This window comes from Peromyscus maniculatus, chromosome 16 (genome assembly GCF_049852395.1).
Source record: "Peromyscus maniculatus bairdii isolate BWxNUB_F1_BW_parent chromosome 16, HU_Pman_BW_mat_3.1, whole genome shotgun sequence".
NCBI classification, from domain to species: Eukaryota; Metazoa; Chordata; class Mammalia; order Rodentia; family Cricetidae; genus Peromyscus; species Peromyscus maniculatus.
This window is the reverse complement of record NC_134867.1, coordinates 31805898-31829138: the sequence shown is the minus strand read 5'-3', so window position 1 is coordinate 31829138 and position 23241 is coordinate 31805898. Positions and strand designations below refer to the sequence as shown.

Genomic DNA, 23241 nt, shown 5'->3' with positions numbered 1-23241 from the left:
AATTTAATGTATTAAGAATAGTATATAAGTTTATTGGTTAATTTTTCATCATAATTTTATTTTCATAAAATTTTTAAGTGTTGTCCGACACATGGGAAACTAAAAGAGACATCAGAATTTTTCTTACAACTTTGTAACTGTTCTTAGCTATTTAGTTTAACCTGGGTTTTCTGCCATGACAGATATACACTGGAGCCTTAATATAATACCATTATATGAACTTTATTCTAAATAAGATTTGTTATACAACTCTGTTAAGATCCCAGAATATTTTAGCTAAATACAATACAATCTTATAATTACCTTTTCTTGTTTGTATATTATACAAAAAATACACCTGCAGTTGGTGGATCTCATTTAAAACAGAGCATGAAATGCTTATGAAACTTGGAAACCCATTTCCATGAAACATTATGCTGTATTGGCTTACTAAGAAATCAAAATCAGCTGGGTGTGATGATGCAGGCCTTTAATCCCAGCACCTAGTAGTCTGAGACAGGTGGATTTTTGTGAGTTTGAGGCTAGCCTGCTATATAGCAAGTTCCAGGCCAGACAGGGTTAGTGAGAACCTGTCTCAAAAAAATAATAATAATAATTTTAATTTTCAGTATTGACAACACTATGATGCACATTGTGTTCCACCTTAGGTCAGAGACTGCCTTCCGCATTCCACATGCACTGTGTATGTACTGAGCTGCCCATACCAAATATGGACACATCTTAACAGATTCTTCCTAAATCCTTTGGTAAAAGCAAACAAATTTACAACTTAACCCTCTCATGCCATCAATCTTTTTTCAACACATCTGTGGCAAGCTGACCCATTGAGAGCAACTAACAAACAAATCGTTCTTTACCAGGAAGAATTCACTGAAACAGTATTAAATGTTTGTGCACAGAGTGTGTGCACTGAAAAGTAAGCCCTGAAATCTTTCTTCAAGAAAAAGCGCAGTTTCAAAAACTTTCTTCCGTATATATGTGGGTGTACTTAAGTTATGTGTGTGTGTAAATTGCATTATCAGCACACACAAATCCACAGTGCCTATGGATTCCTGAACATGTTACAAAAGAGAAATAGTACCAAAAAGGATAGGAATCAATTTCAGCAGGACTTTGATTTGAGCACACATGCATTGTCCAGCTCTAACATTGGAATGTTCTGTTTCTTTTCTTTTCTTTCTTTTTTTTTTTTTCTGGTTCTAATATGTCTTTGTCCATTTGTAATGCAGTGTGTTGATGTTTTTGAACAGAATCTTCCCAGGAATGAGTGATTTAAAATTTATATGAAGGCATAAACATTTTAGTGAAACTGAACTCAATCTCTGAGGTTATTCTGCAACAAACAAAATTCAATTATATGATTTAAATTCTAATCAGAGCCTTTAATATAATTAAGCCTTGTCTTCTGTTCCCTTTTACATAACGTAGGTTTGAGAAGTGGACTATGTGTTCACTACTCAGTCTGGTCTTTTTTATAACAATCTGATCTTGAGAAGTGGTTATCTTCCCCTTTTTATGCCTTCATTTATTTATTTCAGATACCTATGTAAAATGATAACCAATTTGCTTCCCTACTTTAGGGCTACCAGAGACCAAGCCACTACATTGCAACTCAAGGTAAAACTTTGCCCTTTGAATACTATATTTATACTTATTTATATTAAATATTATGTTTAACTTTATTATTATCCAGTAGGAATTTTTATTTTGTAATTTTATCTTTAAAAAAAATCACTTGACTCTTCCTAATTTGTTTAGTGTAAATAGTTGTCCAGAACTTAGAAAAACCTAATCTTGATTTTTTTTTAAATTATAATCCTGATTGTTTCTGGGATTCAAACTGATAATCAAATATCCCAATGCACTGGTCAATAGTGTTGGGAAGAGGAACTACTTATTTTTGATGAACATGAAGTGAGTATTCTCCCTGCCTCAGGTGACTGACATCTTGCAGCCAATTTTGTCAGCAATAAGACACAAGCCCAATAGTTATGATGAGATGTACTGTCATCTGGCAGTTTTTGACAAATCAAGACTGAAACAAAACATAGACCTAAGGGAATGTAGTAAAGTCTATTTCGTATGGAAAATCAAAACAAACTAGGTTGATTGGATCATGGTGCACCAGGAAATGAAAGTATCTAAACAAACAAATTTGTAATCTCTTCAAAATGTCCCCTAGCCATCCAGAGAGGAGCATGCATGACAAAAAACGTTTTCTCTTTTACCTGGTTTTTATTGTGTTTTTCTTTGCTTTGCTAGTCTCTTCCTTCTGTGCTGTGGGCAGAACCCAGGGCCTTGTGCCTGATAGGCAAATGCTACCAAGGAGTTAAATCTGTCTCCTGACATTTGCCCTTTTAGCAGAGGTCAATTTGTCTGGATTTTCCCTTTTGTTTTAGTAATTGAGTTTAATTGAATATTCTTTATAGTTAGAAATATGCACTTTGTGTGGAACCATACACCAGTTTTGTGGTTGTGAGTGACTGATAGCCCGGCACATGCCTTTGCAGTTAGATAATCATGTAGAATAATAGTAATAATAATAATAGGATATAAGGATGTGTCATTCACTTTAACTCATGCACTATTCATAAATGGTGGACATTTATTTAATTGGCAATGTCTGCTGCTCCTCTGACAAGTCTCCAGAGAATTCTGTTTCCACGTATATGTACGGGTCCAGTCGAGTGCCACAGTGGCAGTGATAAACACCTTAGAAAGTAGTGGTACCTTCCTACGGATTGCTAAGTATAGGAGACAAATTAAAGAAAAAAATCGACACATGCCTTTGATGTTCCGTCTCGTATATATTCCGATATGAACTGAAATTAAGTGGTTCTAGTGGTAATCTGAATTAGACTTTTATCTTTTTTAGCTTATCTCATGTACACTACCTTTTATGTTGTCTAAACTTTTTATTAACTATAAAATGTCTCTGATAACACAGTATGAAAAATCATTTCTTTATAGGCCCAGTTCATGAGACCGTGTATGACTTCTGGAGGATGGTGTGGCAAGAACAGTCTGCCTGTATCGTGATGGTAACTAATTTAGTGGAGGTTGGCCGGGTAAGAGAAAACTATATTTATTTTTTTACATATATGAATATTCTTGAAAAGCAATAATCAACTCACTTAGAGAATAGCACCCACTGGTTTAAGAATATTTCATGCGTCAGTCCACACCAATCTGAAGAACAGATTGGTGACTACCCCAATTGGTGTAAGAGAGCCTTCAGCCAGTAACTGATGGAAACAGGTGCAGAGACCCATACACACCCAAGCATTGGGCTGATCTTGGGGAATCCTGCTGAAGAGAGGGAGAAAGTATTATAGGAGCCAGGGATGTCAAGGACATCACAAAGGAACCCACAAAAGCAAAAATGTGGACTCATAGCTTGGTCTACCTGTGGGACCCCCAGCAATGGAAGCACTGTCCCTAATGCTTTGGCAGGGTTTGGTGAACCTATTCCTCATACTGGATTGCCTTGCCCAGCCACAATACAAGGGGAGGAGCTTAGTCCTACCTCAACTTGATATGCCATGCTTTGTTGATACCCATGGGAGGCCTGCCCCTTTCTGAACAGAAACAGAGAAGGAGTGGATTGGGGGAAGGGGATTGAGGGGAGATGGGAGGAAAGAAGGGAGGGAAAACTGAGTCAGGATGTAAAAATAAATGAGTAAATTTAAGTAATAAAAAAAGAATATTTCATACACAGAACATTTCAATTGAATTCTCCTAAGTGAACTTCAATGAATGAGAAATATTTGATTTCTCATTGAGTATTCATGGCCACTCCCCTGCCTCCTACAACTCCTTTCTTACATCCTGTCCCAAAATTTACAATCTCTTCTTTATTTATTACTGTTATATGTTTGTACAACATAGAGTATCTATGCAGCATTGATCGTGTGTGTGTGTGTGTGTGTGTGTGTGTGTGTGTGTGTGTGTGTGTAGGGAGGACCACTTGGGATTGAACCACTTATGAAGGGATGCGTAGAGGAAATGTTAGAAGCTTGAATTTTGTACTGAGATATAACTTAGCTATTAGACATAAAAGTCTTTGGAAGTGCACAGTCTGTTTATAGTATGACATTCTCTCGGCTGTGTTTGCCCTGTGGACTAAATCCGTCATCAGAATCAAGTCGTCTTGGCTACTGGGTGTGTTTTCAGATAAATCTGTACCTATGCATTCTTTCCATCATTAGGTTAAATGCTATAAATATTGGCCTGATGACACTGAGGTGTATGGTGACTTCAAAGTGACCTGTGTAGAAATGGAACCCCTTGCTGAATACGTAGTTAGGACATTCACCTTGGAAAGGGTAAGCACTAAAACCATCTATTGAAAATATGAATATTGCAACTTTTTCAAAACCACTGCCAGGTTTTGTTTTAATTACTAAGAAATCCATCTACCCATCCATCCATTAATCTACAAATCATTTGGGTTTTGTTGTTGTTGTTGTTGTTTTGTTTTGTTTTGTTTTGTTTTTGTTTTTGGAGGGGAGTGTTGGTTTTGGGGGTTGTTTTTTTTTGTTTTCTGTTTGTTTGTTCATTTGTTTGTTTTTTAATCTTTTTCATAACAGAGTCTCACTACATAGCTCTGCCTATCCTGGAACTATATAGATCAGGCTAGCCTCAAACTCACAGAGATTTGTTTGCCTTTGCCGCCCAAGTGCCAAGAGTAAAAGCATGTGCCACCCAACCCAGCCAGCAATCTATAAATTATTATTTGAGAGTTAAGCCTTGGGACATGTATTAAAATCCCTACTCTTGTGTCCTCACCTGAAGGGGGGGCAGATAATAACTGTAAAGAGAGACTATGTTGTATAGCTGCAGAGCACTGTGATAGAACAGCCTTTGGAAACTGAAACAGGAAATATTACTGAGGTAGAAGAGGAGAAGTTTGACAAAATTAGGGTTATGGGGAAGAACAAATTTAAAATGGTATGCAGACTTGACAGAAGTGAGTGTGTGAGATTACGTCAGGCGAAGGTTTCCCTGAAAGAGCTGAGTCACATCATAGCCCTAAGCCTTAAATTTTCCTGTTCTGAGAAGGGACTCATGGATCAGATGTCAGAGATTGGTAAGTCAAGGGAAAGGAAATATGCAGGACAAAAGAATCACAGAGCCCGACATTGGGGCCAGTTTGGCCATCCCAGTGATGTTAGTGTGTGAGTTAGGTGGCCATTGGAGGGCTTTGATGCTGAGAATACCTCATCAATGTTTTGTTTTGTTTTCATTAATTAAATTTTTTATATTTTCATAGTATAAAATGCATTCTAATTATTCTCACCTCCCACCTCTGTCAACCCTATCTCCTTTTCCTAAACTCATAATGTTTATTTGTGTCATGACCCACTGAGTTTAAGGCAAAGAACTAAGGAAGCAAGAGGGAACACACTCTTAAAAGATGGGCCCTGGCACAGAACCATGGACACTGCAGAAGTGCTTAATGGATAATAGAACACACAAACATGTAAACAATGGTGCACACAAATCTATGAATATCAGTAACATCAACCTATAGTGTTAATACAAATGAAAACACTAGACTCTGAAGACAGGCAGCTACTAAAACGCCTATGGAGAATGGTCAATGAATATGGATAAACCATTTTGTACTTTCAAATGAGCAAGAGTTTTTAAAAAGAATAATAATCCTCATTGATTGTGTGTGATCACTTAGATACTGCATTTGTTAATGATCAGAGTTCAAGTACTTTAAGTCTCTAAAAATCAGTGTAGCAGTTGATCTGTAGAATTTTTTAAACATTTTAGGCATTTGATGCATTTATCTATCATAAGTCTATCCTTAGGAATTTATTTATATGTAATAACTTCATCTGTATTATTGTAAAATTCTAGATAACTGTAAACATGAAGTAGTAGAGAAATAGTCAAATCATCAAACACACAAAATATTATAAAATTAGAAACCAGAAAAATACCTATAGCATAAAGACAAATTATAGATTAAAGAGGAACACCAACCAGGAAAAATACATTTAAAGCCCTATTGCTTAAAAGAATCAATAAAATACCTAACTCTCTAATTCTAAATGAAGGACAGTGAAAATTTTCAAATATTGTATAAAATACACCAGATAAGAAAGCATAGGGAATAGGCTACTATAATTACATTTACTATTAGAAAAGTTGCTTTAAAAATCATGCATAAACTTGGACATACAGACATGAATTTTGGTCCAGACCCACCAATTGTCCAGCAAATATTATTTCTCAGAAACTGGCTGAAAGATAAGGGTGAACAGATGGTAGGGGAGATGAAAAAGAATAATTGTTAAATTTACCATTGAAATGGAACTATGGGTTTGTAGTTGAGATTTTTTTCTTTCATCCTTTTAAATAATGTGCTTGTCAATCCTTTTCCATTCAGAGAAGACAATTAAAAATCAACAAAATATATTTGGTTAATATCAGCTGTCATAAAATGAGATGTGAATGATCAGACAACTGTGTCCCAGGCTGTGGAATACATGAGGTCGCTGTCATCACACAGGCTTAACCCAGTTCTAAACAGCATGCCACTAGAGTCTTGGGACTTTTTTCTTTCTGTTATGTGTAATTTAAAGCAGGTTTTGGAAGTAGAGCACATGCTTGGTCATTAGCCGGAAATTCCATTTATTTATTTGTTTGTTTATCGTACAGTGCTTGGGATTGAACCCATGCCTTGTGCGTGCTAAGCAAGTACTCTACCATTGAGCTACATCTCAGCTACAAAGGAAATTTGAAATAAAAGGTTCCTGATGGGATGTTTACGGGCAGATAGGGAAAATTAGTCTTTAAAAGGCCGTCTTCTGCCATGTCAAGGAGAAGGGAGCACACACGGCCCATGCGACCACTCTGGCAAGGTAGTTTAACATAGAGGGTGTGGAAAGTAGCAAAAAAGAAGGTAATTTTCCCATTTTTTGTGATTTCAGGATGACTTTTGTCATGGGATTGTTAAGGTTTTTTTGTAGATCCCCTCTTCATGTAGCTCCTGAGGTTTTGATCACTCTGGTTTCTGTAAGACAGACTATGAAGATAAACTGCCATTCTCAAATTGATTTATTTAGTTCATAAATTTTTGCTTTTTCTGATTGAACAAGTAAGATTAATATCTTCACTGGTAGCTCACAGGAAAGTTAGATTGATATAGATTTTTTGTGTAGGAATCCAGATTCTTAAAAATAAATTTTTCAGTATTATATTTACAGTTTCGATGCTCCCTCCAACCTCAGGTTTCTCTTATGAAACGGGAGAGGGTTTTGTAGCAACCTTTATAAGGTTTTCTTCGATTAACCTGAAAGGAGAGAGAAATAACAGAGGATGCTTCACTTCTTTTATTGTGTTGTTACTATAGATAATACTTGGTGAGCCAAATTATTTCACAGAGCTGAGAAAAATCATTTACCCAGAGAACGGTTTAGCTGCCCGTGTATTTTCACAAACCAATCTAGTGTAGCACTGTCCTGGAAAATCCCAACATACTATGCTTCAAAACCATTTTCAACATGGATAAGCAAGGTATTGAAATCGCCGCTTGAGAACTCGGTGCACGAGGTCAGGAGGGCTTTTCCATTTCTCCCTTTGTCCCCCCAATAATTTCATGTGGTGTCACTCCCAGTAAGAGGCAAGCTGTCAAAGCAAATAAAAATTTACCCAGAAAAGCAAGCAAAACCAAGTGTCTTTGCGGGCAGTTCTCTGGCGATAAAGATTCCGTTCCCAAGCCATGTTAGACCAGTATCCTGTAAAAAAAAGAAAAAGAAAAAGAGAACTTTACTAAATATTGTTTTCATGGTCACTCCAATTTAGTACCCATAAGTGTGTTTAATGACTCTCTAAGGACGCTTTCTAAAGCCCTCTTTTTTCTATCTTTGCACAGAGGGGCTATAATGAAATCCGTGAAGTCAAACAGTTCCATTTCACTGGCTGGCCTGACCATGGGGTTCCATACCACGCCACAGGGCTTCTCTCCTTTATCAGGAGAGTCAAGCTGTCCAACCCTCCTAGTGCTGGGCCCATCGTCGTGCACTGCAGGTGAGTGATGCTCCCAGCTTCAAATGAGCATCCAGACCGGGCTTGTCAGCATGACCGCTAAATGTCGCAAATGTCACTTACGAGGTTCCCGTTTGTCTGTACTACACACAGTGTGAAGCAGAAGTAACAATTGGCCTTGTGTGGGACACAAGGTAGGAGCTTACAGAGTGCACACCGTCATCCTGGTGTGTAGTGTTACTCTCAGGTACAAGTGTGTAAAGCGCCTCTTAGTGGCAACATCTGTGTTGGCCCATTTTTTCCCGCATTTGAAGATCCCATAATGTGTAGAATGGTAAGTTAAAAATAGAGATTTTGTTTTTTCTCAATCCACTTAATTCCCACTAGAATCCCAGCTTTTAAAACTGAATTTGAGATTACTAAATGGCCTAAATTGCAAGAATTGGGGCTATAAAACAGGTGCGTAACTTTTTTTTTTCTTTTTCAAAACACTATCTATCCATCAGAGGACCTTAAAAACTGCATTGCTGAGATTCAGCAGATATATGCCAAAAACACGAATATTGAATCCAGATTTCTTCTGATTAAAAACTTCTTTGAGGGGGGAAAAAAAAGCAATCTGAGACACTAAAAGCAAACTGCATGGCTCATTTTGGGATAGGGCCAGAAAAATAAGCAGAGATTCTGAAGAGCTGTTCTGAAGGCTGTACACCATTCTCAAATAGTACTCCTTCCAAACAACTGCGTACATTGAACTTCGGCGTCTTTTTTTTTTTCTTTCTGTAAAATCCAACCACTTCAATGACCTTGAAAAAGAAAAGAAACAAAGGTAAGGAACATGTCTCATAAGGATCAGACATGGGACATAGCCTGAAGGAAAAAAAAAGTGTCCTTTCAGTCCTCCAGAAATCTGATGTACGCTCTTCAATTATTTTCCTGTCACAGATACTGGAAACAGTGATTGAGAAGGTTGGGGGGAAATAGTGATCCCTGACGTATCTTTGGCTAACACATAAACGAACAGCAAGTGTAAGCGAGATGACCATACTTGACTAACAAAGGAATAATCCCATTAGTCCAGCTGAACATTTAGAAAATGAGATAAGTAGGTTTCGAATTCAGGGACTTCTTGACTCATCATGGGGTTTTGTGTTCTCATGAGCTGCTTGCTTCAAAGGGGCTCTGGAATCCCTTGGTCCCCAGAAACAGAAGTGCCATTTCCCTTCGCATACTGTCATCTCTGCGTGTCTAGAAAAGAAGAAACTGGCTAGATAGTGAATCCCACACCTCTCTCCGCACCGCCCTTCACTGCCCCTCAATTGCGTTGTCTATTTGATTGCCTCTAAACATTTCAAAGGGTGAGATAATCGAGGCATATTATGATTCTGCTTTATAAATGAAACATAGAAGAGTGGCTCTCAGGCTTGAGAGTTGGCTCAATAGTTATGAACACTGGCTGCTCTTGCCGAGGCCTCAGGTTCAATTCTCAGAACTCACTTGGCAGCTCACAACAGTGGGTGTGTATCTCCAACCCCAGGAGTCCAGGGCCCTCTTCTGATGTCCACAGGCACCAGGCACACACATGGCAAACATACATACATACAGGGAAAACATCCATCCAGTGAAAATACTAAAGTACGTCTGTAGAATAAATTTTTTAAAGGGTAGCCTATCGCTGTGACCTGAGAGAGATCACACTCTATTTCACAGGGCAATTTTAGCTTCCCTTCGGCTGCATTAAATATTCTTTCCCTTTAGGGCTCTTCCTCTCTGATGGTATCACTCTCTTCCCCAACCATCTCCTTTGACATTTCCTGTGAACTATGGCTCTTCTCATCTCCCATCTGAAGCCTGTGGGATCAGTGGCCTTGGTGTTGACATGAGTCTTGCTGAGACAGCACTCCCTCCTGCTGTGGGACAGCGGACTACAGGAGCATGAAGGAAATTCGGTGTAGAGTTAAATTCCCTAGCTTGATGCCAATACGGTTTCGGTCCCATGAGTGTGAAATTAAAAAATAATATAAAATTGTAACATTTAAATTCACATGAAGTGAAGGCAGTGTGATAGAGGTGTGGAACTTTAACAACATGTAGACATTATGTTCAGTGTTGGAAATAATTTTCGACTCTTGTTCCAATCTAAGTACACCACGCCAAATCAGTCACTCCATACGCAGTTATTTGTGCACTAGTATGTTTTTGTGTGGCATATAAAATTATGTGTTTGCATTTTTTTAAGTCAATTTGATTTCATGTAGCTTCAAAGTCAAATAGAGATTGAAGCTTACCAAGAGAAACATGCTTCTCATACTTCTTTCAATTTCTTAGTGCTGGTGCTGGACGCACAGGCTGCTACATTGTGATTGACATCATGCTGGACATGGCTGAAAGAGAGGGTGTGGTGGACATCTACAACTGTGTCAAAGCTCTACGATCACGCCGCATCAATATGGTTCAGACAGAGGTAGATTGTCCTGCCCTTCATCAGTTTTTTTCCTTTGGTTTTCACCTTTTACCAAATGCAATTTACCATATTTTTTAAATATATGATCAATATTAACTCATCACATCATATAGAGTAATCTCTAGCTCCTCTAAACTAAACATTACTAAACTCATATGACATTGTCTGCTTTCTTTCTTTTGATAGGAGCAGTACATTTTTATTCATGATGCCATTCTAGAAGCTTGCTTATGTGGAGAGACTGCCATCCCTGTCTGTGAATTTAAAGCCGCATATTTTGATATGATTAGAATAGACTCTCAAACCAACTCCTCCCATCTCAAAGATGAATTTCAGGTATTGACTGTTTCTAAGGTTTCTATTCAAACTTTTCCAATTTGTCCTGGGCACTAATAACTCTTTTAGAAAAGGTCTTTCAAGTCAAATGCATAACCTTTGACCCTTCTGCAACTATGACATTTGTGTCTTTCATTGTGTCAATTATGGATTCATTTTTTATTAATGCACTGATATCTGCTATATCCTGAAGGGCAAATGAGTTCATACTCTGAAAAGAATATGAGAAAAAGATATTATAGCAGTCAAATCTGGTTATGATTTTTATGTTTATAACTTCTTTTTTTTTCCACCATAGAGCCTTACTATTTTGGCCTCCAATGGCATGCTCAATGTGAGATCGGCATATTAATAATAATAGCTGAGATTTGTACTAAACCTTCTCTTAGCTCCAGTGTGTTCACTGCCTTTATACACACTTCAAATATGAAAAAATAAAATAAAATGAGTTCACAGGTGGCTCTGGAAGCTACTCCTTAGATTCTGGGGTTAGTGCTCTAGCGTGACAAAATGGCATTGCCATTGGTAGCTTCCCATTTGAAGGTCATCATTCCTGTTGTGGATCACCCTTGTGTTTTCCTTGACTGGGCAGTGTGTTTTGTAGAGCACTGTGTTGTCGAGCTCTTCTTTCCTCGTGAGAAGAGACACGTGACTACAATGTGTCTTGTGGCTGCCTCACTTCACAGGCTTCGTTAGCCTCATTAAAAAGTCCATCGGCCTGTCGCAGAGGCGACTCCCACTGCCTGCCACAGACCCTTCACCTTCCCCGCGGCTTCCCGAATTCTTGACAGACCTGTGTTATGCTATTAAATGGGTCGCCGTCTTTTAACCTGGATTCCCTTCTCTGTTTAGACGCTGAATTCGGTCACCCCTCGACTCCAAGCTGAAGACTGTAGCATAGCGTGCCTGCCAAGGAACCATGACAAGAACCGTTTCATGGACATGCTCCCACCTGACAGATGTCTGCCTTTTTTAATTACAATTGATGGGGAGAGCAGTAACTACATCAATGCTGCTCTTATGGATGTAAGAGACTGACTCTTTGTTAGTGTAAAATGCCCTGAAGAAAAGCTACATATCTCAACTGAACACTGGCTACTTTTCTTTTCTTGGAATGACAAAGTGGACTAGAGTGGAAAACTGGACACAGTCAATGAATTACAAATTGTTCTGAAAAGGATTTTAGGTTGCATCTCCAGAGATTCTTAGCAAGTCTATTTTTTTTATAGGTTTATTCTAGATTTGAAGTCTGATAGTTGTATTATCCTATAGAAAAATCTCACAAGTTATCTTTTCCATCTTATTTTGAGAGGAAAGATTCATGGCTTACCTTTTCTGAATAGTAGGAATACATTTTGAAATCAAAGAATGCTGTATCCCACCAAAGCGTAGGGCTTTGTTTTGAAAATATTGCCCTATGATGCTCAGTGTTCCAGCGATTTAAAGGTCATTAGTTTTCTTTGGTATTAGCTAGCTGGGACTATTTAGAAATAACTCGGGAAGACATGAACAGAATCCATCCTCAGGAAAGAACTCTTTTGACCTGTCCCATCGCTCATCACTGCCAGGTACCCCTGCACGTACTCTGTGTCAGCTGCCCATAAACAGAAGAGGAAAGGGGACTAGAAATTACGTCATCAGCCATCTTGTTTTGTTACCTTGGGAAGAAGCAAGGAAGCTGATAAGCTTCAGCATCCCTTAAGACAATTTATCACCTTTATTTCTTTTTCAATTTACCTGTGAAACTGTAGCAAGGAAAATATAGGGGTCTTTTCCCTCCCTGACCATTACAAGGTTTTCTAAGTTGCTACCCCTACTTCTTCAAAAGACAGGGTCTCACGTAAACCAAGCTGATCTCTAATGTTCTGTCTTTCTGTATAATGGAGGATGGCCTTGAACTCCTGATCTTCCAGCCTCCACCCCTGCAATGCTAGGATAACAAGTGTGTGCCACCCAACTACCTGTTGGGTTTCCTAAACTTCCTTTCAGTGAATATGTAGCTAAACATGGAATTAGAGAATGTGGAAAGTCCTATAGTCTCCGGCAAAGACTACCTTGTACATTGTCGTTGCTCTTTTTTTATTTTTCTGCTACAGAGCAGAATAATCCAAGAACAAGCTCTCACTAAAAGTTACCCCATCCTTGATGTGCCCAGAGTCTTACCAGTATAGCTTTAAATCATTACATTTAAAAAAATGTGTTTTAATATAGATCATGACAAATTGCCCAGACCAGATGAACATGACTTTTAGAGCCACAGAAAGTGGATTGTCTGATAAAGGACATGTTAATGATCTCTGCACAGCATAATAACAGTAAGATTTTGAGGTACTTGTGATTTTTTTTTTCTTAGTGGAGAAGAGAAGAATCTTCCAGCCTAATTTATACACATGTAGAAATTATATGTGTATGGACAGAGCAGAGATGCTTTGCTTATTTTGTTTTGAGCCTTTCAGAGACTCATTACCTTTGGGAAATTGAACCCACCCAATAGGTACCTCATGAAGGGTCTATACCTGAAGAAGATCATCCATCTCTTCCACTGTGTTTGTCCTATATTAACATTCCTCCATGAAGTAAAACTGGGACTCCAGTGCTTTAGTGGCACCAAACTCTGTGTCATTGACTCATCCCCGGTTCCAGTACATCCCAGTGGTCCCCTGGCCTAGGCGGCACTGTGGCTCCATTTCTATTGAAAGTTGCTGCCACCTACTTGGTCCTGCAATGGAGTACATTGAATCTGTTTGTACACCTGAAGGTGCATTTTATTTATTCTTTGTCACTGTCATAAATGTGTACAGTGAAAATATGATCATGTCCACCCCCTTTGCATTTTAAGTTCTTCTATTTCTCAACTGTCCCGTCTCTCCACAGAGCTACAGGCAACCAGCAGCCTTCATCGTCACACAATACCCACTGCCAAACACTGTGAAAGATTTCTGGAGATTAGTGTATGATTATGGCTGTACCTCCATTGTGATGCTAAATGAAGTGGACTTGTCCCAGGTGGGTGGACGTGGGTTGATTCTGTGCTTCTGGGTGCATCCTAGCAGAATAGTAACAAATTCCATTTTCGACTTTAAAACAAAACAAAACCTCTCTTCTTTCTTTTTCAAACATTAATCATCTAGGGCTGTCCTCAGTACTGGCCAGAAGAAGGGATGCTGCGATATGGCCCTATCCAAGTGGAGTGTATGTCTTGTTCAATGGACTGTGACGTGATCAATCGGATTTTTAGGATATGCAACCTAACTAGAGTAAGTCTTTCTTGGGGCATTCTCAATGACCTAGTTCAGAGCAAGTAGATAGTGATCCTGATGGGACCTAATTCTATCCAGACAACAGGGGAAGAAGAATTAATAAGCACCACATGATCTAGCCCAGAGCCACTAATCACCTTATGTCTTAGTTCCAGGACAAAGGTATTCCAGACACAGGAAATCTGAAGTGCTGGAAGCTAGGTTCTCCAGTCGATGAGTGCCGTAGCATGTTCCATCTGGAAAGCCAGATCCAGATGCAGTCTCTCAATCAGTTTTCATAGTCTGGGCCTGGCCCCAGAGCACATGTGGACTTCTGTAAAGGATGGTGGCACACTTTATTAATATTGACATCCAGCCTAGAGAAAAAAAGCATACCGGTGAAAAGGAAGAATAATCCTGGTAACAGCAGAGGGCACAACAGGCCAGCCACCACAGGAGACTTCCATGTCACTATTTCAGGACCTGTGTGTGATGGGAAAGCCAAGCCTGAGGGAGAAGTCAGCCACAGCTATTGCTCAGTCTCTTCCCGCCCTTCACCTCCTTATTCTGACTTCTGCTGCGCTAAACACTGCCACATCTGGTTCTGCCCAGCTGTGACGGAGGAATCCGTGTTGCCACCGCTGTGCCTTTTGCCAGCAGCTGAGTGGCACTTGTGTCCCACAGAGGGTTTTCTTTCCCTGACAAGTCATGTGTTTTGTTCAATAGTAATGCTGAAGGCCTTTCCTTGAAAAACAGCCAACGAAAAACTAATAAAAGCACTTAGCTTTTAACAAGGTAGCAGAATTTTAAAATAGTAACCCCCATGACACAGCACTTTGAAAAGAGGAGGTTGCCCTGTTTTTAAAGTCATCAGTTCTGTTTAAGTCTATGATTTTTAAGCATGTGATCAGGACTGTCTTGTTTCTTATATCAAAATGACTATATGCATGTCTTGTTCATTAGCCTATATGTATATAACTAGGAACAGTGGATAAACTCATAACCAATTCTATCACTCATTTCAGTGGAGAAAAAAAAGGGAATGAATTCAGTCATGTCATAATATTCGTGCGTATCTTAGACTTTAATTTAAATGGAATCTCATTATGTCTGCACATCTGCTTCAATATCTTTCTAGTAATATTTTAACTAAGCAACTGTAACTGCTCAACTACAGAAACAAAACTTATCTGTGAGTTGAGCTCTCTCTACGGAAAGTATTCTAGAACAAGATTTGAAATCTGCGTTTCGTTTTTTTTTCCAGAATATATATTGGTTTGGTTGTCTCCCTGCATAGACTATGTTCTGGTGCTGATTCATACCTGATGTTTTTATTCTCGGTATCATTATTTCATACTGCTCACTTCATTGTGAGTTTAGTATGCAGGTGGCATATGAGAGTGGGTATGGCCTATGCCCTACCAAGAGGCTCATGAGCCCCTGTGTGTAAAACTTAAGATCTGATACCCTGTGATATGGCTCATTCAATATACTGCATAGTCTTCTCTGTATTTCCTACTTGGGATTCTAGGTTTCTCTTTCTTCCAACAGCATTGCTGTTTTGAAAGTACCATGCAAAGTTCTCAAGATACATAGTTTAAGGTAGAAGGAGAGAGTTCCTTATCTTTAAGGAATCTATTCAGTATCTGAGAAGGCTAGCATCTATCACACAACTAATCATGCAAAAATCCATTCACTAACATGATGTATATGTGTCAGAGAAGAAGTGCAGAATATAAAGTGGTTAACTGGATGGTCAGACACAGCTAAGTGACCAGAGAAACCTTCTCTAAAGATAGGGGTATTTAAGCAAACATTTGAGGAATTAGTGGGTATCATTTGATGATGAGATCGCCAGAGACAGAGAGCTTCCCCAGGATACTTCGATTCTGTGCCATCACAGGAAAGTCCCCAGGCAAACCAGGATCAAATTAGCTATTCTACTTGATAGTGGGAAGAACACTATGGTAAGATGCTTTCAAAACAAACAGGGACGTCCTCTTCAAAATCCCCAAGGCAAGAAATAAAGTGGCCAATAAGGTACAGGAAGATGAGTGTCTCCAACCTCACTGCTCTATTAGAGGGAAAAGAGGTTTGAAGGCGAGGCAAACCAGATCATAAAAGGAGTTTTAGGTCACAGCAGATATGGCTAAAAACATTCGGAAGCCATTAGATATAAGAACGACAAGATCGTTTTTAAACTTCAGCAAAATCATAATGCCTATAGTAAGAGTGGATGGAAGGGAGGTAGACGTGCATTAAAGGAAATCACCAGGAAGTAGTTGTCACAACTTGTGTAGGTTGTGGCCATAAAGAGACAATGAATTTTAAAGGCTTGGGAAAGTTGGAGAGAAGGAAGTGAGTGTGAGGTTTGGGGTGTGAGGAAGAGGCAGCATCTTAGTTATTTTCCCTTTTTTCTGTGACCGAGTACCTAACAAGAAGCAAATTGGGTGAGATACATTTATTGCAGCTGATAGTTTGAGAGATACTGTCGTAGTCACCGCAAGGGTCATGGCAACAAGAGCATAATGTCACTGGTCACATGGCATCCACAGCCTGGAAGAAGGGAGAGTTGGCTGCCTGGGCTCAGCTTGCTTTCTTCCTTTCTATACAGTCTAGGACCCCAGCCTGAGGAAGGCTGCTACCCAAATTGAGGGTGGATCCCACTTCAGTTCCCCTAGTATAGATAATTCTTCACAAGCATACCCAGATATTTGTCTCCAAGGTGATGCTAGATCCCATGAAATTGACAATCAATATAAACCACCACAGGCAGATTAAAAAGGACATGCCCTGTGTTCTGCTCATACAACTTGGAATGTTTCTGTAAAAGCATCTGAATTGTCATCAGCTAGACTCCATCCACTATAAATGTCCTTTGTAGTCTTATCCTGGTGCCCATAAAGTCCTGCTTTTCTCTCCAGCCACAGGAGGGTTATCTGATGGTACAGCAGTTCCAGTACCTCGGATGGGCTTCTCATCGGGAAGTGCCCGGCTCCAAACGCTCGTTTCTGAAACTGATACTACAGGTGGAAAAATGGCAGGAGGAATGTGAGGAAGGGGAAGGCCGGACGATCATCCACTGCTTGTGAGTAGGGCAAAGGAGCATGCCCTGGCCCTGCATGGAACCTCAAAACTCATTTCCTCATTAGCCTTTGTTTTGCTTATGTTGAGAAGATGATCCTGATGAACCTGCCATAGATCTTATTCCAAAATAGAGCTCTGGTCTCATGAATGAATAATTTACTACTGATTTTAAGGGTTTTTTGTTTTGTTTGCTAACTATTAAATATGATATACTTGTTGGGGTTAGAGAGATAGCTCAGTAGTTAAGAGCACTGGCTACGTTTCTGTAGGACCTGGGTTTGATTTCCAGTACCCACCTGGTGGCTCACCACCCTCTCTGACTCTAGTTCCAGGAAATCTGATGCCTTCTTCTGCCCTCCATGGGCATGGCATGTGTGAGGTACACAGACACGCATGCACACAATAAAATTATAAAAATTACGCAATTGTTAAATGATTTAACTCTTTCGAGCACCTGTGTGGACAACCTCTTTGATTCATACAGTTGCAAATATATTGGGATCTCCACATCTCAATTTACGCCTGTCACGTATTCCTGTTTCCAAGCTCCTGAGCTAACTTTATCCTCTGGTCCCTTCCTCTCTGCCCTTCCCCACGTGCATACACAAAATATAAAGCAGAATCCAAAGACATGGAAAAAGGATTTTAAAGATACATTGCCACTCCCAGGTGAATGTGACGAGATGACATTCGAATCCCCCCAAGGTGCTCACTCGGTATCTGTGCTCTCAGGAATGGCGGTGGCCGCAGCGGCATGTTCTGCGCCATAGGCATTGTTGTTGAGATGGTGAAGCGGCAAAACGTGGTGGACGTTTTCCATGCAGTGAAGACCCTGAGGAATAGCAAGCCAAACATGGTGGAAGCCCCGGTGAGTCACACAATCTTCGGAGGGTCTAGGGGACACTTCGTTACGTGCCTGCTTACTGGTTTGGCTTCAGGTACACAGGGGACCTCAGTCAGATGTACAACTGAGGCTTGCTGGAATATGTGCCTAACAGGTAGACCGTAGAGACTCTGCCTCCGCCAATATAAATACATTGCTTATCACATGAGCTGCTGAATGAAGCAAATGCTCATTTAATTTGAGAACTGTGTAGGGTTTGTTCTCGTTAGAGTCCGTAAATTTGCGCTCTGGCAAATTTTTGGAAACAGTTCTGAAAAAATAAATCCAGCTAAAATATAGTCCTTTTTTTTTTTTTTTTTTTTTTGCTTGTTAAAACATATTGAGTTAACTAGTAGCGTATTTATGCTCATGGATCACCTCAGCATCTTAGACACCTATTTTATTCATTTGCTTCATTTGATCTGACTTATTTTGGTGCCTGGATATGTGTGTGTGTGTGTGTGTATGACTGTGTATGTGCGCACGCACACATGTGCATGTTACTAGGTATGGAACCAAGACCTCAAACATGATAGGCAAGGTATTCTACCACTAACCTATACCTGCAGACCTGACACCTGGTGTTTTGGAAAAAGTTACTGAAGTTTATTGCAGTGTTTATCTGTAATCCTTCACTATCTAATACAACTGTAAATTATCAGTTTGCCCTTGCTATCAGTTTTCAGCTTTTAGCAACTTGAAAGTACAGTCCACACAATGTGACATGAGTTCTCCTGAGCTCCAAAAGCCTGTAAAGTAGGGACTGAAGTGAGTAAGGTGCTTCCTCTGCATGGAGCTGGGTACCAAGTAAAAAAAGACAGTTGCGGCCTCTGTCACATGTTTCCCTTGGGGGTTACAAGTCAGTACAGTGAGATCAGGTGAAGAGCAGCTGTGGCACTCATAGAACAGTAAACCAGAAAACCCAGAGCATCATTGTTGCCTGCCCTACTTTATCAAGATGATCAGATAACAAAAAAGAAGAAGAAAAAGAGGCGATTCAGTAAGCTCCCGGCATGTTTTTACCACTTCCTGCCCTGGGCTGTTCACACAGGAGGTGCATTGCTTCCTGAGACCTAACATCTAAGGGTTTGTGCTGTTTCACTTTGACAAGTGGTAGCTCACCTCTCCCTTTCTGAAGTCCACATAAGGGAGTCCACCTAGGACAAGACGATGTTGCCCTCTCCGGGGTGCTGGTGTGTGGATTTGAGAGAGTGTTTACATACTAAATGGACAGGAGGTAGCTGTGGCTTGGGTTTCCCAGGTGTGTGTAACCTGTCAAATACACTCTGCCTGAAGCATTTAAAGTCCCATGAGGATTACTGTTGCCCTCAGAAGGAACTTTTATCTCCAAATTTATCTTTGACATACAACCCTTTCTTTAAGTCTGTAGTTGAACAGTTGTCTTAGAACCTTCCAGTAAGTTACAATTTTCCTTTGTAGTCATTATCCCACAAATCCTGACAGAATGCTCTGCTTAATAAACATGAATGATTAGTTAAGTTTGTGATGGGTTTGGGCTGAGTTTGCTAGGGAAATTCAGAGTTAAACAAAATTGAGAGGCACTTGCTGGTTGCAGGCACTTTTTGAAGTTCTTTGGGTCCATTTCCCCCAGTAGGAGCATTAGTAATAATAATGTAAAGCCTATTTCCTTTGGTAGTTAGAGTAAAATTGATACCCATCTCTTGGAAATTTGTGTTGCCATGCTTAGTGCTAGACACTCTGGATATTCTCTTTAGAAATAAGACTTGTTTTAGGTTCTCTGAATTCTGCTCGCTTGGACTGAATAGGAAATTTTCAGTGATTTACATGGTGTAAGTCACCATTTATAAAATAGTCTCTAGACAGTTTTAAGTTCTTGATAATGGATTAAGTATGTGGCTAGACTCAAAGGAAGTCTGGTTTTAACTCAAATGGTAAGTTAACAAGCAAGTTGTACTATTTGGGGAGAGGGAGCAGAAATCAATTTTTAGACATAAATAAGCTCAAAGTTTTTGGAAAATTTCTAAATTTTTAAAAAAAATTTCAAGTGACACTCTGATAGAATATGAACTGTGGGAAAATGTAAAACATGAAATTACAAAAGGTAGTTTCCAGTGGGTGGTTCTCTGTTCCTTGCCCTCTCTTTCTTTCTTTTATCTGAAGAGATGATTTGGAATGTGGAGGGAATCATTGGCACACCCCAGCAGCAATAGAAAACAGGAAAATATCAAAGCAATCTAACAAACAATCCATGTGGTAGATTTTTATGTAATCTAAAAAGACTCAGAATTGTGGGACATAAAACTGTTAACCGTAAAATCATCTTGTGAACTATGGTTATTTTATTTACTCTGAGATAATTATTATTTCAGTCCCGCACTAAAATCGACTGAGGTAAATAAAGGTGATTTTTTAACAGTTGCTTTTAATGATAGCTCTTGTCCTGGTTCTTTACATTTTTGTAAGCTGGGAAACATTCTGATGATGAGGTGTAACTATTTTAATCGCATAAAAATGCTGGGCAGTATATTAAATTATAGAAAATGCAGGGCAAAGATAAAAATCTTTTTTTTCTTTTTCTTAAACATCTATTGTTCCTTTTTCTTAATCAGAGATCATTAGACGTGAGTATAAAATATATATGCCCAGATGTTCCTGTTATATACAGAATAAGTAATTTACGACTCTTAAATAGTCTAGATTGGATGTCAGGAATGCACACAGATGCTATTATTCACTATTAACCCTTTGTTAACACTTTCCATCCCTTCTGTTCTGACACGTTGCAGGAGCAGTATCGTTTCTGCTATGATGTGGCTTTGGAGTACCTGGAGTCCTCATAGTTAGGTGAGGCCACGTGCGGAGCGTCCAAGCAGAGACCCAGTCTCGCCTGTAGAGCCCAGCAGCTGTTGACCTGTGACACCTGCACAGAGAGATTTTAATGTGGGGGGTGGGAGGCTTTTACATTGGAGAGGCAAACGTATTTTTCTTATATAAAGTTGTGTATCTTAATAAAAAGGACTTGATCGGTTTCTATGACTGTATGAGAGCATCCACATTTTGTGCCACCCAGATTATCTTTAAGAAGAAGCAGATTCTGATGAGAAATGACCAGCTTCCGTACAGTGACCACACAGCCTTTTCTCTCCTGCTTTGGGTAGAGCAGCTACCGCACATTGCATGCACTTTTGAAAGTGGCATTTCCCTTCCTTTAAAAAAAAAGAAGAAGAAGAAGAAGCAGCTGTGGAACCTTAAAGTGGGGAAGAAAACAAAAGCTGTGCAAATTCAAATGAATTTACTAATTTCATTTTTATATGTCCAAAGTGCAGCAGAGCTCTATATAAATGTATAAATATATATATAACTGGCTTATTTTCTTTTAATGTGCAATGATGGCTGGATCATTTAAAGTTCTTTTTAGGAAATACCATAAGCCAAAGACTCAAGTGTAAATATGTCAATATGAAAGAAGCACATTATATTTATTGGTTACTTACATTACTTTTTTGATGGCTAAAACACTACCACCACACAATCATTTTTGTTTCAGAAGAAAGCTTTTTCTTTAGCAAAAATCAACGGTAAACGATTTTTGTAGATTATTTTTTGTATGTTTAGTGTAAGTAGAGGATAAACTTTTTATTCATAAACCAGGAAGCAATGATGTTCTTTGGAGTGGCTCCCTTGTGTACATGCTTGTGAATTAAATTTATGTAAAACATCGTGGCAATTGTCTTTGAATAGAGGACCAAATTAAAATGTTTTGCTGAAAATGTAGTTTTTTTTTTTTCCCAAGTTTTATTAGGTAAATGATGACTTGGTGGTTGCACAAGAGAAATCCGCACAGCAGAAGACATTGTGGGTAGCTTGCCTGGTGCGGACTAGCACCTGTACGCGCTTTTAAACTTGGAAGGAGTTGGGTTTCTTAACCTGTGGCCTGGCACTGTGTTCAGGATGGCAACACTGATGCTTTCAGGGACGAGGTTTAGCACACTGTAAGCTGTCAAGGTAACACAATGTTCTTTTTGATACTTCCAAGCACAAGCTTTGGACTCCTACCCTAGAAAGTGTGAACAGATCGATGCCCGATTCCTGTTGCCTGCTTTTATGAGATTTCCCCAGTGACTTTTTCTAAGTGTGGTCTCATTCACATGCTCCACGTAGCTGTAACTTCACGTCATCGCCTTGCAGTTTGTTAGTAACTGAAGCATTCCCGTGTCCTCTTTCTAGACTGCCGGCCCATGACATGGTGCTTATCAAGACTTCATTAAAGTGAGAGTGAAATAAAGTTTTTATAATTTCAACAGTTATTGATTGCACATCATTTTCTCTTCTAAATTTTCATGTCTTTATTCCCAAATAAATAGTCTGTCTATGATTTAATATGAGTGTGCCACAAAAATTCTACTGAAAGCTGTACTTTGTTATATTGTTCCTTACACTGCATGTCACATAGTCCAGGTCAGTAAGGGTGTAAATAGCCATGTTTAGTGTCTTTTTAAAATCTTTTTCTTTAATTCTCTATATTTATATTGTTATAGCTTGTATTAGTTGCTTTCTGCCATCTATCTAAGAAAACAGCTTTAAAAGAGCCAAGAATTCATTCTGGCTCTCACCAGGAAGGCTTGTTTACAGTCCCTTGGCTGCTTGCTCTGGGCCTGTGTTGGGGACTCTGCTGAGAAGTTCAGGGTGGTACAGTGGCCTACCTCATGTTGGCTGCGAGACAGAGACAGCTCTCTCTTACAGCAATGCTATTTCCTCTCTTGGTGGGAATTGGCAAGGCAAGCAGAAACAGATCCTACGTCAGGGTAACTAAGAAGAAAGACATTGCCCTGTTCTTGAACGTTCCGAATAGCCCAGCCAACACGAGCTGTGCTTTGCCCCCCAGCACAAGTTTTGGTATAAAGAAACTGTAGCAGAGATACCTAACAAAAAAATTTCACACACTCATACAGGATTTCTTTACATGGCAGTGATAGCCATGGTATCCCGAGGATTATTCTGATCTGCTTCTAGAGGATCATTTCTCACACAACCCCATCAAACTTAACTATGAACACAGCTATACACAAAGCTCAGTGGACCACGTAGCCTCCAGAACTCAAAGAAAAATGGAGTCCCTTTTGCTATATCAAGAAATACAACATACCATGCTTGTATGGTACAGTGGCCGGTTCATCAGAAGACAGTATGAGAGCCCTGTGATTTTCTGAATATTCATGTTCAAAGATGTACACATTACAGCCTTG

At 39.4% G+C, this 23241-nt stretch overlaps 1 protein-coding gene across 8 annotated transcripts in view; it reads left to right on the top strand.

Moving 5' to 3' along the window:
* Positions 1-21765, top strand: part of Ptprk (protein tyrosine phosphatase receptor type K) — a 537607-nt gene extending 515842 nt beyond the window's left edge. For all 8 annotated transcript variants that reach the window (XM_042262160.2, XM_076552564.1, XM_076552562.1 and 5 more), the window contains 12 exons: positions 1581-1617; positions 2971-3068; positions 4209-4325; positions 7892-8046; positions 10333-10468; positions 10655-10804; positions 11657-11830; positions 13679-13810; positions 13936-14061; positions 16968-17131; positions 17863-17998; positions 20782-21765. In XM_042262160.2, the coding sequence (XP_042118094.1) occupies positions 1581-1617; positions 2971-3068; positions 4209-4325; positions 7892-8046; positions 10333-10468; positions 10655-10804; positions 11657-11830; positions 13679-13810; positions 13936-14061; positions 16968-17131; positions 17863-17998; positions 20782-20835 (1479 nt within the window). In that variant the 3' untranslated portion in view covers positions 20836-21765. The remainder of the gene's footprint in view (positions 1-1580; positions 1618-2970; positions 3069-4208; positions 4326-7891; positions 8047-10332; positions 10469-10654; positions 10805-11656; positions 11831-13678; positions 13811-13935; positions 14062-16967; positions 17132-17862; positions 17999-20781) is intronic.
* Positions 21766-23241: the final 1476 nt, after the last annotated feature.